The sequence below is a fragment of the Dasypus novemcinctus genome, chromosome 2, assembly GCF_030445035.2.
Source record: "Dasypus novemcinctus isolate mDasNov1 chromosome 2, mDasNov1.1.hap2, whole genome shotgun sequence".
Classification (NCBI taxonomy): Eukaryota; Metazoa; Chordata; class Mammalia; order Cingulata; family Dasypodidae; genus Dasypus; species Dasypus novemcinctus.
In genome coordinates, this window is record NC_080674.1 from 10,678,578 (window position 1) to 10,697,347 (window position 18,770).

The 18,770-nt window shown below is 46.5% G+C and overlaps 1 protein-coding gene across 1 annotated transcript in view; it reads right to left on the reverse strand.

Moving 5' to 3' along the window:
- DAP (death associated protein) overlaps positions 1-18,163 on the reverse strand; it is a 61,037-nt gene extending 42,874 nt beyond the window's left edge. The window contains exons 1-2 of the mRNA XM_004474429.4: positions 17,916-18,163; positions 7,824-7,920 (exon numbers count right to left, since the gene is read on the reverse strand). Of these exons, the coding sequence (XP_004474486.1) occupies positions 7,824-7,920; positions 17,916-17,970 (152 nt within the window). The 5' untranslated portion in view covers positions 17,971-18,163. The remainder of the gene's footprint in view (positions 1-7,823; positions 7,921-17,915) is intronic.
- Between the last annotated feature and the right edge of the window lie 607 nt (positions 18,164-18,770).

An 18,770-nucleotide genomic window follows, 5' to 3' on the forward strand; every position in this document is an offset into this window, starting at 1 on the left:
CAGGTATTGTTAGAAAGAATAAAAAAATAAGACCTAACTCTGTTGCTTACAAGAAACAAATTTTAAACCTAAAGACACAGACATGTCGAAAGTAAAATGGTTTTTGAAAAAGATATAATGTAAATATATATAAGTAATACAAATACCAACCATCTGGAAACGGGTTGTGGTTATGTTAATAGAGGAAAGCAGACTCCAAAATGAGTATTACCAGAGATAAAGAGGGGTATTTCATAATAAGAGGGCCAATTCATCAAGAAAACATAATCTTACATAAACGTGCACCAAAAAACAAAGTTCTCAAATATAAGGAAAATAAGTCAGAATAAGGGGATGGAGCGTGGCTGGACGACAACCAGCAAGGACTTCTCTGAGGAGAGACCTACGGAACGCCAAGGAGAAAGCCATGAAAGTCCAAGCAGAGGCAAGTGCGAAGGTTCCACGGGGCCACTGTGGGAGGAAAAGCAGGAGAGCGAGTCAGGGGAGAAGATAGAACCAGAGGCCAGTGAAGGATCAGGAGGCAGATGTGAAGAGTTCTGTCGGCCATGGTGAGGAGTTGGGCTTTGATTCCCAATGTGACGGGAGGTCTCTGGGCGATTCCCATCAGGGTAGTGACATAATGGGACTAAAATCACTCGGCCTACTTGGTGACTCGACAGTGGAGTGGGGGTGAGGAGAACATAGCGGTCTCGTTGGGAGAGGACGGCAAGGAAGACAGAGGCTGATGAAGGGGCTGGGTCCAGGCTGTACTGGTGAAGCAGAATTGACTAGACTGGCTACAGGGGTGGCACCAGTGCAGAGAAAGCCAGGGAGACTTGGAGAGTTCTGACCTGCAAGAGGGTGGTAATGTATCCATAGACAGGGACTCATTCGTTTGGCGTTAAATATATCCAGTAATACGACTGGTCACTGCTATCCAGAAATGAGCCAAAGCCTTTCTTTCCCATGTGAAAAAGCTTAAATGTTGATGGAGCTTTTCCTTTCCACCCTAAACAGGCTTTAACTCTGATAACAGAGGAATACTATGATTGATTATTATCTGCCCACAAGCTAAGGAGCTTTCATAATACAATTTAAAGAAAGTCCACTCACACTACTTAAGCACCCACGACAACAAAAGGTTTATGGAGATAAATGTTCTTCCTTCTTGAATTCAGGATTCAAGATCCAAGTTGTAATTAAATGGGGCAGTAGGAATGTTTAGAACTGATGACTATACCCTCAGCTATGCAAACTTGTTTATTTTTCCAAAGGACATAAGCAAAAGAGAAGATAGTTCAAGACCACAAAGCTTAGAAAAATATATTTAGTAACCTTATGAAGTTGACTTACTATCACATAACATTCTGAGCTTGCAGAATGAAGAGAGTATATACACAGTAGTAGTGTTCGTTTTCTAGGATGATAATATTTAAGGGCAAAGAAAAATTACATTCTAGCATCTCAGAATTTTGGAGTAGATCACGGCCCACAATCTCTGTAGGAGCCCACCAAGAGTGTGCATGGGTGCATGTATGCGTGTGTGAAATGCGTAGAGAGATAAAATCAGTACCACCTTCTTGGGTAAGTTAAGGCATCTCAACAAGGGCTCCCTGTGATGTGGCACACAGAGACCCTTAAGATCTGGCCCGTCTATGTTCCCAATCTCTCCTCTCCCTAATGGCACCCCATACTCCAGCCCCAAAACATCATGCTCAAACACACCTCCACGCCGTGGTACGAGCTGATACTTTCATCTGGAATGCTCATCTCTGTCAACTGCCACCCATCTTTCAAAATTTGGCCAAAGAGCTCTTCCATAAGGTTCTTCTGCCTTTTCTTCTTTGCCACACATTGATGATGCTTCTTTCTTTCCTTAGTTGTTCTTTAACACTTTATAAATACCATATTTCCCAATAGGGGTGAGAGTCAAATATTTCAAATGGATAAAACAGAGGTGTTGACCCAACAGAATGAATGCAGAGACAGGGTCCTGGAGTGACCGTTTAGTTGCTGGATCATGAAGTACAGGGATGGCGTTTTACCAGGTTTCCCACTAATGTCCTCCTTTGGATCCTGGATCCAAACCAGGATCCCACTAGCATTTGGCTACCCTGTCTCCTTAGTATCCATGACAGTGGCTGTCATCTTGTTTAAAAAAATGACCTTGAAATTTTAAATACTGGTCAGTTAATTTCTAAACTGTCCCCCAATTTGGGTTTGTCTGATGCTTTCTCATGATTCGATGGAAGTTCTGTATTTTGGGGCAAGACAACTATGGGCATGAAAAGCCTTTCTAGAGCATCATCTCAGGGGTACGTTGTATGACATGTCTCATTCTTGGTAATGTTAACCAAGATTGCATAGTTCAGGTGGTACCTGCCGGTTCTCCACTGTAAAGTCACTATTTTTGTTTTGTAATTAATAAATACATTAGGGGAAATACTCTGAAACTATGCAAATATCCTTTTTCTCCTCAAACTTTTGTCTCCAACAACAATTACTGTGTTGTTTGCCTACTGGCGATATCACCTTCTTTTCTTATGCATTTATTAATTGGATTTCTATAAAGAAAAGCTGTCACTTCTTCCCTATTTACTTATATATTCAATTATTTATAAAAGTACGGGCTCATGGATATTTATTTTACTCCATGGGCTACAGTCCAACACTATCATCATTTATTTTGTTGAAAACTACTCCAGCTTTGGCCAGTAGGAATTTCTTCAGGCTGGCTTCTGTGTTCTTTTGATATGTTCCCATCCTTTTTGGAGCACTTCCTGACTTTCAGGCAAGATAAGGCCCAGGCTCATCTAGTATTTTCCCTGCCTTAACCCTGGAATCAGCCACCTCTCCAAGGAGTTCTGGTTCCCTTGAGTGGTACTTAGAACCCAAGACCTAGGGCTGCTCAAGTTACACAGGTGTCATTTCTTTTAGGCCCTTCCAGTGAACAGAGTTAGAAAATGGAGGTATACTATACGACCCAGCGCATGTGCGCGCACACACACACACCTGCATTTGTTTCTGCATGTATTATCCATATATCTACCTATCTACTATCCATCCACCCATTCTTATATCCATTTATAACCATGAGTTCATTCTGATACCTCTAATTATGATCCAACACTACAAAATTCATATTAGTCTTCTCCTTTTCTAACTTCCTTTCTCTAAAATTGAGAAATTTGCCTCTCATTATCCACAATGTATCTAATTATTTGTTCAATCCTAGTAAACATATAGTTTCAGAATTGCTAACCCATATCCCTGTGAAAAACATGTTTACTAATTGGAGTAACAGCATTTATATATAATCTATTTAAAACGTTGCTTTCCAAAGTTACTTCTTATTTCTTTTCTTCTCTAGCCCCTTTAAGGTAGGCATATTAATCTTCTGTATTACAATTGTATTCATCTGATACTGTTGGTATTCCATTTTGAGTCCCTCTCACATGCTGGCCAATTTTAACTGCCTGCTTCTCTTTCGGGTACAGGAAAAATGGTGCAAAGGTTTTAGGTCAGAGCTACACAAAAAACAGGCTCAGAAGTGCTGCTCCCTCCCTCTGTCCTATTTCCCCATTTCTACCCTCCTTTCTTCCCAACCCTCTCCCACCCACACCCTCCAGTTTCTAGTTTACCCTTCTCCTGTCCCCTCTTCCTTTTTCTTATCTTGTGTCGGTATTGAACTTGGTTCACTGTAGGACTTCAGTAAATGTTAGATGCATAACTGTGTTTTTTCTGTTTTGTTTTTTAAGTGGCTCCTACTCGCTCGTGAAGTCCATTAGGCATCTGCAACATCTCCTTTACAGAACGAAAAGTAGGAACTTTTATCTTACTATGCTCAACAAAAGGCTTTAAGGAAAATTACTGTATTCCTTAACTCAGTTGGTTCTGAGAAGGAATCTAGTAGCCACCCAGGAAAGGATTTGCCGATAAGCATGAAGAAAAAGTAACTAGAACTCAGCAACATTTCAATTCTTGGGCAAGATTTTCAAATTTCTGCAACATTAAAAAAAGCCCAAAAACTAGCATCTTAAAACAACTTGGCAGCATAAGAAATTGTTTTTTAAAATCTGGAAAATTACAAGATTAAAGGGAGTGAAAGCAGCATAAATATCTGCAAGAAAAATAATTACTAGTAAAAGGTTGGGCTTTTTTTGTTTGTTACATAATAAACTCTTTAATGCAACAGTTGGTCATTTTCTCTGTAAACATTTGATTTTCTGATTAATGAGGAAGGAAGCCATTAGAGATGAGTCAACAAATCTAAAACGAGTTTTAAGTACCTGGGAAGGAAAGCAAGAGTTTTGCAAATGTAGATCTATGGTTAAGGAGGAAACTGACATCTGAGACTATGCACTTACTTTCATAGCTTGAGAACACTTGGTTCAGAACATGAAAAAATAGAAAACTTTAGGATCAGGTTAATATGACGACGGTTCACAGTCACAGACCATGAGACATTTCCAATGAACAATGAACTGTTCGCAAATTCTGCAAACGGATAGGCCTTTCAATACATAAAGTGACACTGGCCCAGCCCACTGAACGTTTGCTGTAAACTGACAATTAGCCGCCTCTGACTGGGGGGCGGCAATGGGGGGAAAGGGGGGATGGGCTTCAGGAGTATGGAAAAGGTAATGGGCAATCTCAGATCAACACAGTTTGACGGAGGGATCCAGGTTTGTAGTTTAGGTAGGTGCCCCAAGTATTCTGCCAACTCAGGTGGCCCCTGTGGCATGGCTAGGAGCCCGGGCTTCTACGCTAAGACAGACTCGGCTGAGTCCTGGCCAGGCCGCTGACCGGCCACAGATCCCCGAGCTGGTTGACCCCGCCAAGCCTGGGTTTCTTCATCTATAAAATCAGCACAGTAACACCAACTTACAGATGGGGTGCGCATTTCACACCCAGTGAAGCCCTTTTTAAGTGCCCAGCCCAAAAGGTACAAGGGGTCAGCACCGCCGAGGGTAAGGGCAGGGACTCACCCGCCACACCGGGGCTGGCCCTTATTGGCTGTGAGGCCTTGGAAAAACTTCACTTAGCCTCTCTTTGCCACTGAAGTGGGAGAACTAATCTGATATAGGATGCCAAACAATAATCAACTCTGAAATAGGAATAATAAGGAGCGGATGTGAGGATCCAATGAATCAACCTGAACACAAAACTCCCCAAAAGAGCCAGGCTCACTGTGTTCTGTAAGACTTAGCAATGCTTATTATCAGTGGCTAAGTTTATTCAGCCAACCCACCAGAAAACAGAAGGGGTGCTTGGCAGTGGAAGTGAACTATTATACAGAGTACCTGACCGGACGCAGGTTTTTAGCAGTTGTGTGAGCAACGTGCATCGGTAGCTGAAAAGTGTACACAGGTGTATCTCACTCTGTAAATGCTCTGGCAAGTGTTAAGGATAGCAGGACAGAGTGAGACAGAAGTCAAGAGGAGGGGCGCTGATACACTCTCAAGGAGCATACTACAGCAATTTGGCTGCAGGGAACAAGCATGCCTCACCCATGTATCATGCAACCCTACCCCGAGTCAGTCTGTTTCAAAATCCTTGGCTCTGCCCTGAGCATTCTTTAAGATGGGTAAAACACTAAAATCTAGAGTGTTGGCATGCTTGATCCTTTTGCTTGCACCCATTCATCCTGTCTCATATTTATTTAAATTGCTCATCTTCTGCAAATGCAGTATTTCATCTTATGGGGAAAAAAAATCAATAGCAAGAAAACTAATGGGTTGTTTTGTCCTTATTTTTAAAACCGCCAATAAATCACCACCTCTCACTGTACTGAAGCTGGTTATTCGTAGCTTGCTCCACTTAAACTCCTGTATGTTTCACTAACTTCCCGGGGTTTTTGTTTTTCTCCCCACCCCCCCAGGCAGGACTTTCTCTCTTCTCCCCTTCTGAAGACAAGAGCTGGATGTGAAGAGGGCAATGACATGCCAGGTTTCTCTAGAGAAGGAAATTATTACAGGATTATATGCTCATCCACAATTCCACATGCAAGAATGCTCTGAAAACGGAAGTTTCCTTTTAACTTGTTTGGAGGCAAAGCTTGACCTGACACAAACTCCTTTTGCTGTAAAACTGGACCTGAACTGACACAAGTGTATAAATTTTAAGAATTTATCCCACGCTGTTTTGCTGCCTGAGATTCCACCAGGGGGACCATGTGGTATGTGCTCTGCAGTCTTCTCTGCAAGTCTGCATTATACTCTAAAATCCCCAAAATCCTGAACTCTGATATAAAATGGACCTCAAGGTCTTCCTTCAGATGCGGGATTCTACACCTATAGGAGAATTCTAATGTGGTCCACGCAAAGCTTGATGAAAATAGCCAGGGAGAATTCTAAAACTTTCCCTAACCCACCTTCTTTTAGAACTAGACTCTGAACTGAATCTTCATGTTGTTGATCTCATGAGTTAAAATGGGCAATAAACAGCCATGGTCTTCATCAGAAATTCTATGCCCCCCTCAAGTGACTACACAGCCATCAGACAGTACAAGGTACTGTAGGAAATAACCCGGGCAGAGCACACAGAGCTGACCTGCAGGGTTAGCATGGATATGCACGTTCTTTCTAAGGGGAGCCCTGGGTTTAAATTCCTGCTCCCATAGCTTCCAAGGTTCAAGTGCGGGCAAGTTTATAGCCTCTGTGGGATTCAACGTCCTCATGTGGAACTTGGGGTTAATATCACCTTCTATTCCTGATTGTTGGAATGAAATGAAAGAATGCTCCCAGCCACCAGAAAGGAAGGCTAGTTTCTTTCCAGACCCTTTCTCCATTCCCACTCTCTCATCCTCTGGCTGAGCCCTTGTCAGGAGGAAGGTAGAAAGCTTAGAGTTCACGTTCTTCCATGTGGACCAACTCACAGAGAGATGGATGCACTCACATCCATGACTATGTATCATGAGGTTGAAGGAAATATATTGATGTCTTTGAGCCAAACTAGGAACTAGAAGCTCCCAGGTCAATAGGCAGTAAATCAAAGAGGGGCAGACTGCAAGCAGTAAGCTGGCAGGACCCAGGAAGGCTGGGGTAGAAGTCATTTGGACACCTGGATCCTGGTTAGGGTGTAGCCTTGCCGATTCTAGATTCACCTGAAGAACCAGGAGATGGCAGATGCTGTGAGCATTTCCTATGTAGAGTAGTTTTCTAGCCTCACTGCACAGATGGCCAGGCCTAATCCAGAGACACTGACTCAACTGGACGGCAGTGGCCAGAGACCTCCAGATGACTTAAGTACGGTGGCTGACGTTGGGAACTCCTGCCCTCAGATGGTCAGGGTCTGCTCCTCTGGGAAGGCATGCAAACCTGGAGTACGAAAGATTTGCAGGGTTGCAAGAATTTGGCCATTTCCTCCACACTGGTGGTGGAGCAGGGAGGTAGGTAGTGGCTGTGTGCACCCTCAGAGAAGCCAGGGGCTGGATGAAGCTTCTCCAAAGAGCATGGCACCTGTTCCTGTTGGTGCAGACTCCTACTTCTGTGGGCATCACTGGCTCACCCATGGGAACATGGAGCAGGTGGAGGTGGGCCGCCTTGCCAGCCTGACTGCCACACTGTGCAGGTGCAGATGGAAAGGTGCACCAGCCCTGGGCTAAGGCTTAGAGAGTAGAGAGCACTGCTCAGATTTGGTCAGGAAGGAGGGTGCCCCACTGGATCTCCATTTCTCCCCTGGGTGGGACTAAATCCCCACTCCCTGATTAGGAAAGGAAAAATACACAGCACAGAGCCCCAGAGTTATCAAAAGCACACAGCTGAGAACAAATGTTAAAGTTTAACTGGATCAGATAGTGGTTATTTGTGAAACAGGCTCAAGATTCACCAGTGTTCTCCCACCTGGGGCTTTCCCACTCTTGGTCATCCTTGTCTCTCTCTTCTTTGTTGTCTCCACCATGTGGGTGTTTCTGCACAATTCGCATTCCACCGGCTTTCACTTAAATGGAAAAAAAAAAGGGGGGGAACGGTATGAGTAATGAGAAATGGAATAGCCGAGGAGCAGAACAACTAGCCGGAAAGGTTCTGACTGCCCACCAACCGCAGCCTGGTTCAGATAACAGCGTCAAGGACAATGATTAACCACGGAGGGTGAGAATTGTTTGGAGGGCATTCTACACAAGATAGCAATCAGCACCATCTCTTTCTCCAAATCCACTTAGGAACTTTCCAAGGCTCTTGGGGTTGCAGGTCTCTCTCAAGCACTTCTCAAGAGCAGCAGTGTAGCCAGAGCATAAACAAGTGAAGAAGGCAGCTGCTGGTGTTAGGCTCCGCACATCTTCTTGACACAAGAGTCCACTTAAACCCTGCACTGAGGCATTTTCTCAAATACGGATGATGCTTTTGATGGTGATGATAGAGCCACAAGTGACTCAGAAGGTGACTGCCAGAGCAGCCTTTCTCCAACTGGGTGCTATGAAACCCTAGGATCAGCAGGTGTTAATTCCATTTAAGCAGCTCTATTGATATTTAATCCATAAACAGTACAATTCATCCATTTAAAGTGGACAGTTCAGTGATTCTGAGTGTACTGTGTTGTAAACCACGGCCACAATTATCTTTAAAATACTTCCAGCACCTCCAAAAGAAACCTTGGCCCATTAGAAGACCCTTCACATCCCCTGTCTTCTCATCGCCCCTGGCAACAACACATCTGCTTTCTGCCTCTGTGGATTTGCTGATTCTAGATATTTCACCACTTAGCAGGATGCTGGCAAGGTCTATACATGTTGGAGCATGTATCAGTACTTTATCCCTTTCTATTTCTAAATAATATTCCATTGCATGGATATACTACATTCTATTGATCCATTCACCAGCTGATGGACATTTGGGCTGTTTCCGTCTTTCGGCAATTCAAGTAATGCTGCTATGAACATTGCTCATGAACACTGGTGTACAAGTTTTTCTGTGGAAATAGGTTTTCAATTCTCTTGGGTATGCACCTGGTAAAATTGCTGGGTCAGGAACTGCCAAACTGTTTTCCAAAGAAGCTGCCCCATTTTACATATCCAGCAGCATTGTACAAGGGTTCCAATTTCTCCACATCCTAACACTTGTTATAATCTGTTTTGATTATGGTCCTTCTAAAAGGTGCAATGAGGTTATCTCATTATGGTTTGATTTGCACTTCTCTAATAGCTAACATAAAAAATTAAGTGGGTTTCCTTAAGACAATTTTTTTGGCCTTTAGTGTATGAACCACACTGTGAAGCTTTATGGGGAGGAGTGGGTACAGAGTATTTCCCAAATGTATTTTGACAATTGAACTTTTCTCCCTCCAGAAACATCAATGGTCATCCTTTAGGATTTGTGTTCTATGGAATAGTCCAGAAATGCTGGCCAATTGCATAAAATTTCTGCTGTACATCTGAGAAGCTGGCCTGGCATGGTGTCACCAGCATGAGCTTTAGAGCATCCTGAGCTACATGGCCTCTGACTAATTATGCAGCCTTTCAAAGCCTCAACTGCAGGGGACCAGGTGTGGCTCAGTAGTTGAGTGCCTGCTTGGGACATATGAGGTCCCGAGTTCAAACCCCAATACCTCCTTAAAAAAAAAAAAAGCCTCAGAGCAACCTCCTAATGGACAAGGTTAAACGGGAAGAGAGGAGAGAGAGGTATTTGGTAGTGTGGAAGCAAGTGCTGGTTAGAAAGTGGAACAGTCTAAATAGTACTCTCTCACTCCAGGTCCTATCCTCTCAGAAGAGCTACTTTTAAGTCTTCTGCCCCAATAAGGCTTTGTCATGTCATGTCTTCTGGCATTTCAAGTATGGGTGGACTCTGCCGCATCACAAAAGTTCAGGGCAAGTTTATATATTATACTGACAAATAGGAAGGAGAATGTGAAAAAAACCAACCCTCAGACATACACACCTCAAGCCTATTAAAGCCTTCAATTTCCCTGGGAGATTCTGCCAGCCCTTTAACCTTAGGAAGATGTCAAAGATCTAACCCCATTTTTAACCCCATCCATTGATTTTTATTTCAATCATTTTTTCATTGCTACAGGTTATATATTTCTCTCTCAAATCTGTCCCGTCCATTTTTTTTTTTTTGAATAGGGTCTTGTTTCTCATGTTTTCAACTCTTTTATATGTTTAATCATTTTCAGCATACTTGTCTTATGGCTGTATATTCAATGGTTTTATCACCTAAGGTCCTTGGAAATCTAACTTTGTTGTGCGTCGCTGTCTGCTGATTCTGGCTCCTGTGCTGGTGGCCGTGGATTATGAGCTTGTCTTTGTAGGGTTTTATCTGTGGGCATCCTCTGCAGCCTGGGGTTGAGGCAGGACTATAGGTGCCTGGGAATCCTTTTTACGTCATGTGACAAAAGGCTTATGCTTACTGATTGGATTTTCCATGCCATCTTTGTTTTTGGTCCCTAGGGATTTCTCTTGCTCTAAACTCAGATTAAAAAAAAAAAAAAAAAAGTGGAGCCAGCATTTTCGGTTTTTTGTTTTTAACAAGATAGTCCCAGGTGATATAGTCTACCACATCACTGGAAATGGAGATTGAAAACAAAATTCTGCAGTATGTTAAAATTTCCCACTCTCTTGAAATGCAGGATCAGAGGGTTCTGAATGTTTTTGGCCACAGGAAAATCAAGAAAGAATTGCCCCACGAAACGTTTCTTTATAATTAATCTCTCTCCCCCAGCTACCCCACACCCATCCCACAATGCCTGTTGAAAAATGGCCTCTGAATCATTTCAACTTGGCAGACATGAAACTTTTCAACTACACATGCTCAGATGTGGTATTAAAAGTAAAAAAGGGCTGCACAACTAACTAGAAAGAAAACTGATTGTGAAGGTCAAGAGGCCATTTGAAATCAAGTCTTCTTTAGCGCTTCTGGAGCTGCCTACCCATTCCCCTATGATGTAAAGACACAAGGTCAGGGCTCAGGCGCCCAGCACTGGCACCTCCACTTAATTTAGTTTATAAAGGCAATTAACTTCACTAATGCCTCACAGTATGTTGGGTGATTAATGCAGCAATAAAAAGCGGCAATAATAATAATAACTCAAGGCTGAGACAGATTCATTTCAACTTGCGATACTGCAAAAATATATGACAGTGCGTATTTGTTTTGATTGTTTTATCATTGTCTCTGGAACTTTTCTTCATATGAAAAAATACAACTGCAGAATTAGTTTTGCAGAGATCTTGGCAGAATTATTTGCAAATATAAGTATTTTTATGAGATCTGTTAGAAAATGCCTCAGAGTTTTACTGTGGTTGTTATTTACGCACAAGCTTCACATGTGAAGACTGACCACCTCCCCTGGAAAGTGCTGTGCAGAGGTGACAGGCATGGACCCTGGAGCTGGATGCCTGGGTTCGAACGCCAGCTCTGCCCCTCCCTCCCAGAGACACACCAGGATGAAGTGAGGAAGCAGGCAGGAAATGCCTGCATTGGTATATAGGTTTAATTTTGTACTTAGACCTCAGGAGCATCAAGTCCTCGGTAACGTAATGTTTCTTTACTGCAGTCTTCTCCTATGGAAGGTGGGGATAAGGGGAACGAATGGACACCACATGACGTGCTTGCCTACCTGGTGCTCTCTGACCAGGTCAGTGTACCACGTAACAGTGGCATCTGTCTGAGTTTCCTGGGGCTGCCGTAATAAAGTCCCACAAACTGGGGGCCTTAAAACAACAGAGATTTATTCTCGCACAGTTCTGGAGGCCAGAAGTCAGGCATCAAATAAGGTCACACTCACAGGTACCAGGGTTCGGGGCTTGAACATGTCTTTTTAGGGGACACAATTCACCCCATGACACTGTGTAAGTCAGGAAGCTTCTGCAGAATCGCAGATCCCAGATGCTGCTTCAATTTTTCTTCTTGACTGTCGCCATCAGCAGCACCACATGCTGGGTGTTGCTGTGTGACAAGCCCTGCTCTCACCACTCTCTGTGACTCGCCTCACTTAACCTTCACAATCCCCTAGGAAGGAGCCGCTGAGGCACGAAGGGGAGAGGGGACCTGCCCTGCATCGCCCAGCTAGCAGGTGCCAGAGGCAGGATGGGAGCCCAGGCGGTCTGCACCTGTACTCCCATCAGGTCGCCGTCCCTGCTCTGACTCTTTCCAGGACACAGAGCATCACTGGTCCTGACAGTGAGGCAGCAATGGCCTAGAGGGAGGTTGTGATTATATCCCTCCTTAGCTTAGGGAAGAAAAACGCACTTGAAACTCAAAACTTTCTGCAGAGCAGCTTCCTGCCCAATGGGAAAAGTGGAGGAAGCAATCTCCATGGCCAGACGCTGGCAGGTAAACAAACACTGAGGAAGCAACTGATTGTCTGATCACCTGAGGTGTCAGGGCCTGGCTAGAGGAGTCACTCCATAGACTAATGATCAATCATGGGCTAGAAAAATCTAGAACTAGAAGATGGGCAGGGGGAAGGTCTTTCCAGCATCACCACCGTAGAGCCATCTCGGCCAGGGTATGGTTTTTAGGGGGGAGCGAGGCAGGCTGTCAATTCACACCAATCGCCCCCAAGGCAGCTGCAGGTGGTGGAGTGGGCTGGCAGGTGTAGGCTGCCTGTGTTCTTGTCTGGGAAGAGCTACTGAAATAACGCTACTCAGAGGAGGGCTCACTGACCTCAAAGAAGAGATGGAAGGTTCCAAGAACAATTCTGATGAAGGAGAAAAGAAAAGAAAACAAAATCCACCAGAGCCGTAGTTAAGCACAGTGATCTCGGGGATGGCAATGCTGTGACAGGTCAGCCAAGTGAAAATGGCAAGTGACCAACCCCTGGGGTCAATGACCTTAGGCGGGTGGTGCTTCCTGATGGGAAAAGGAAGGGAACATGGTCCATCCTAGGTAAGGGAAGGAGAAGCACAAGGCACACAAAGACAACACTCATACGTGGATGCTTGCGGACCTGAGGGTGGGGACCCTGTAAGGAGAACACGGAGAGGACCAGTTTGTAGATGGGCACCGACAGCCTGGCCTGCCAGCAGACAGGAGCTATGGGGAATCCCAATGAGATCCTGTATTCAAAACAATGTGAACACTGGACAGAAGGCTTCAGGCACCTAAGCACAAGGGCTTGAACTAAAACACAAGTGCCTGACAAGTGCCTGGATGTGCACCCCGAGGCTTTCATGTCTAAGAAAGCTGAGGACGAAATAAGGGAAACTGCTATTCTGAGCCTGAACAAAAGAGTGGTGAAGTAGGAAGGTCCTGAAAGATCACACGCCAACAGCCCCTTTCACTACGCAGAGGTGGAGATGCAGTTCAGTGATGTGGCATGCCTTACCAGCGTCACGGAACTTTGAAACAAAACTGGAACGCCCAGGTCCCGTCTCCCACACTAGCTTGTGTTCCATGTCACAACTTGGTTTTGACCCAAGGACTTATCACAGTGACTAGGACAAGATGGGAAGCTGGCTGCGCGGTGAGTGGCGAATGGGCACCTTCGATCTGCGATGCCAAAGCTGAGGCATGTGGGGGCTGCCGCGTGGGGATCCCTGAGTTTAGGGACACTTGGGAAAGGAGGAGCTGGTGCCCGGAAGTGCTCCGGAGAAACCTGGCATTAGGGTTGGTGGTGGAGGCAGAGGCTGCGTTGATTTTCGCCAATCCCACCCGACCTTACAGTTGGGTTAGTCATTTTAATGAGACCTGGCCAGCAGCCTGGGAAAAAGCGACTGTGCTAGAATAAGATGCCCCCATCCTATTCCCTGGACCTGGTGGCCATGTTAGGTTACTGGCAAGGGGGCCGTTAAGGTTGTAGATGGAGTGAACTATGCTCATCAGCCGACCTTAAACTAGGAGAGGCTCTTGGATTACGCAGGTGGAGCCAATCCAATCACCAGGCTCCTTAAAAGTGGAAGTGGGAAGGGAGTGTCAGAGTGATGTCATGTGAGAAGAACCACTGCTGGCTTTGAGGGAGGAACGAGGGGCCAGGAGCCAAGGTATGCGGGTGGCTTTAGAAAGTGAGAAAAGGATCCTCCCTAGAGCCTCCAGGAGGGATGCAGTCCTGTGACACCCTGATGTTAGCCCAGGGCGATCTGACCTGTTTCAGAACCGTAAGGTAACAAATGTAGGCTGTTTTAAGCCACTACGTTTCTCATAATCTGTTCCAGCAGCTACTGGAAACTCCCCCCAGCACGGCTTCTGCACTCCCTCTTCCCTCCTGCAGAGGCCAGGCTTTGCGACCGCCTTGTGTGGCACAGGCCAAGGAGCCTGCGTCTGAGTCATTCCTTGCAGGAGGGCCACCCGGGAGAGAAATAAGTCTTCCGCCACAGAGATTTTGGGTGGTTTGTTGCAAGAGCCAGTGCTACCTATTGTAACTAATATAGTAATTTAAACAAAAGTAATATATAAACAAAAATATTTCTGAAGTTGGAAAAGAAAGAGCATTCATAGAGCCACGTAAGAATGCTCAGGGCACTCTCTGAAGTGACAGATGGAGAAGGGGTACATAACCTAAAGTGCCTCGAGAACAGAGGAGAAATCTAAAACGTGTCTTGGAAACTCTTCTCTCCACCTTGATGGAAAGCTCTCACAAAGCACAGTAATAAAAGGCTTCTGGTTTCCTTGGCATGTTGGAACCAAAAACAGACCTCTTTGCTGGACCCTTTAGTCCTCGATTAGCAACTGGAGTAAGGACATCCGAGGTTCATTTGGCAAATTTATGACTGTACAAGAGAGTTGGCTAGACCATCCTGAAACCCTTCCTGCAGGAAGATAATTCAGCGAGAATCATCACCTACAACAACCTTTTTGATGCATCTCTGACTAATATCTGCCTGTCTAATCAATATAATGGAGTGAAACTACTTTGAAGTTATTAAAAAAAAAAAAAAAGCAAAGTGTTCCACTTCCCATTTTACTTTAAATAAATACAACTGCCTTTATATTCTATTTGACTCAGCTCTAGAGGGGATGTCAAGTATATTTAAAAAGAAAAAAAGTGAAATTGGTAACACTCAAAGCTATCACATACTAACTTTACGAGAACTACAGTGACATATGGTTTTGGCTCTCCTGTGAAACAGGCAAACGGGGCAGCAAATGTATTTAACAAAGAGATTTTAAACACACTGCTGACACAAACGCACCAAGACTAGCAGAAATGAGGAACAGTTTGGCTTGTAATTAAATTGTCCTTTCTGCTGTGGAACACGCTCACTGCTGTTAGACAAAACAGAACCTCTCTAGTTCTAACTTTGCTAATCTGTATTTGCAGTAACTCTCATAAAACCAGCAGTCTCACCCCATTTCTCCACAAATATTTTGCAGCCGAGAGCAGTCATTAAGACTCCATTACTTGGACAGAGAACCGCAGACTACAGCTCATTTGCCAGGGCATTTTGCGACCCCACCCACCCTCATAAATAACGGGCTTCCTATTTATGGGGCGCCTTTCTCCCACTCTCCAGGCGGCCCTGTGAACTGCCTCGTTCATCTCCAGTCCTGGAGGAAGGCCCTGGCAAGTGCTGCAGGCTCGTGTGTAGAAGGCTGCTGAGCTTCAAAGGGCACAGGCCCTGCAGGCCAGCTGCCTCAGAGGCCCTGAGCCGCTTTTCAAATGGCTTGTCCCAACCAGAGGGGACTGTTAATTAAAAGAGCTAATAAGTGCCACAGGCTGAGACCCGTGGTGTTGGGCACATAGTAACGTTCAACAAACAATAGTTACTGTGATTACTAATATTAATATTATGCTACTGAAGCTGGCTGAGTGCCACTTACATCAGCAGATGGGAAAGGGCTGAGAGATGAGAGGAAGTTACAGGCCCAGCATGGATGCGGAAAGGTGGAGGTGAGGAGAGGCCCTGGAGAAACTCATTCAGATCTTGATTATTTCGTGCCAGGCTCGGTGCTAGATATTGGAGATAAAGATATAAAGACCCAGCCCCAGAAGGAAGAAGAGAGCAGACAGGTAGAGGTAAGTGCAAGAATAAGGAAAGCAGGGGCCCTGTGGGAACACAGCGGAGGGTATGTGGTCTGACAGCAATAAAGAGAAAACACAAAGAACAGTAAGATAGTCACTGTGAGAGAATTTTATTATTTCTGATTGAGGATTTAAATACCAGTCTCTTATCCAATTTAAGCCTTTAATGAAAGCGTTCCCAAAGTTTTTAAGGCTGTTATTTTGCTTTATTAACTGTACTCTTGGCTATCTCCAATGATTATCCTTGATTACAGTGGGTTGCTTTTTTTCTTTTTTTTAAACATCTACTCCAGGAGAACCGCCTACTCCCTGGCAATGCCAGACTAAACAAGAAAGCCATGAGCCTCCTGCCAAAAAAAGCTTTCACACAGGGCCCCCTGTAGCACTGGGGGGTGGTGGCAGGATTGGGAGAGGGGGTGCTGCTGCTGAGAGGCAAAACACAGCAACCCCCAAAAGTACCTTTCTAACCTGTACCTCTGGGCCCAGGATGCCAGGCCTTTCCTCGAACCCTGGCCAAATCTAATCAGTCTTGTAAGTGCTAAATGACAGTGACCGTTACCTAAGCGACTCCTGCGGGATTTGGGTTCCAAAGACTAAAGGACCTCCCCAGAAGACACTTACGGAGTTCACCTGTAGGCTTACCTGCCCTTGGGGTTCTGATAGAGGCAGTGGAGCTCCCATGAGAGTCCACTGTAAAAGCAGCCCAGCCCTGCAGCTTTCCCAGGGGAAGATCTGGCCCACACCCTGCATTTCATAGAAAAGGAAATCCCTGGGAAGTTACCTGGCATGCTTCAAAACTTAGAACCCAAGTTCACCACCATGCTAGCACAACTAAATTACCTCCTCTCTTTAGGCATAAGGAAGCTATTTAACTTGTAATTCACAAAGCCTGTTTACTTTTGGATTCAAAGAAAATCAGAGTCCTACACAAGATTTCTCCTAGAAGGGTTAAACTATATACAGTTTATACCTCTAATCTTAAAAGTCAAGAAGTCTCCCATATGGACATGTCTCTATCTGCAATTTAACTGCTGGTACTTTGATTTGATATTTCAAAAGATACACTTCAAGACAACTCATGACCGCAGGAACTGGGGGGCCAGGAGGAGGCTGCTATTGTGTGATCCTGGAGAACTAGCTCTGCTGCCAGTGTAAATAAGGTGTTTCTTCCCACTGCCCCGACCTCTGTGCATCCAGACAGGGACCTGCTAAGAATTAAAGGTCAGATTTATCTGGAAAGGAAATCCCACGGAAGGGACTTTTTTAAACGAATGCCACACAAAGGCCCCCAATCGCCCGTTTCTCTCGCCAGCTGTCCTCGCATATGGTCAGTTGTCATTCAAAAGGCGAGCAGAAATAGAAATCGCCCCGTTTGGGCAGAGTTAAAACAGCAAAGAGGAACTGGGCTCAGAAAGGGGAGGGGCTAGGAACCTAAAGGCTGCTTAGAATCGTATTTTTCTAGGAAAGACTCCTCGGATTTAATTTCTTCGGTTCATAAGTTTAGGACTTGCTGGGGGAAAAAAATCACTTTTGGGAAAACGCTGGATGTGGAAAGAAAAAAGGGGTAAAATGAGTCATATTGAGCAATTCATGATTTTAAAAAGTGGACGCCCCTGGGTTCGTTGGGAGGCGTCAACCTACAACGCATCACTATAAAAAGCAGGCTCCCGGTTCTGGGGTTACTCGTGGCTGTTAACCAGCATATCCCAGGGTACTGAATAGAAGTTCTCTGCAAGGTGTGCAACCCGGCTTAGGCGGGTCATTCTAATTTGCACACAACTCCCAGGCGTTTGCGCCAACGTTCAAGCATCGAGTCTGGGCCCGCGCGGGGCTGCGCTGACGTCCCCACCCCGCGGGCCGACACGGCCCCCACGGGAGCTTCCCGGGACGGGGCTCGCGTCCAGGGCCCCTCCCCGCCGAGCCCGGGCCCGGCGCCCCGCGCCCCCGCCCCGGGCCCCCGGCCGCGGGTTCGAGCCCGCCCTGCAGCCGGCACGGCGGCGAGCCCCGCGAGAAGAGACAGCAGAAACGACCCGTACCGGCGGGCGGGTGTCCAGCTTTGGTCTCCAGCTTCCCTTCGGGAGGCGAAGACATGGTGCGTCTGAAGAGCTGGCGCGGCGGCGGCAGCGGCTCCCGGGCCGGCGGACAGAGTGAGGGGGACAGCGAGGCGGGCCTGAGGGAGAGGCGTGCGGACGGGCACGCCCCGCCGCCGCCGCCGCCGCCTGGGAGGGGGCGCGGTCGTGCGCGCGCCGACGTGGCGCGGCCCTGCCCGACGGATCCCCGGCCGCGGCGCGCGTGATGGCGTCACCGCGCCCGGCCCCGCCCCGTCGGGCCCCGAGCTGCGGGTGGGCGGCGCAGGCGCAGAGGGCAGGGCCACGTGGAAGCCGTGGCGGCGGGCGGAGGCGGGCTCCCGAGAGCAGGGCGGGCCGCAGGGGGACGGAAAGGGCCCTGCCCGGGGGTGGCTCCTCGATGGGGCGCGCCCTGCCAAGCCGCCCAGGTAGAAGGGTGTCGGCGGTGGGGAAATTGAGGCGCTAAGAGGGGGCGCCCAGGGGCCTGCTGCCTCTAGGAGGGCACGGGCCATTAGGCCCCGCCACATCTCACACTTAAAAGCGGCAGTGAGACCCCTAGGAGGGACCGGTGAGACCCCTAGGAGGGACCGAGCCGGGGATTTGCTGAAAGAAGATGCTCCCCGGGTGAGAAAGGCGGCCCTGGGAAACCTCGACAGATTTCCTGTCCCCTCTGCCGTCTTCCTGTGGCTTTGGAAGAACTAGCTTGGATCCTGCCCAAGCCTCTGCCCAAGCCTCGTCCCACCTTGTGCTTTGCATCGCATCCATCTCGCCTTCTCGTGCACTTTGCAACTGCACTTACCCTCTCCCGCCCCATCAGCCCTGCCT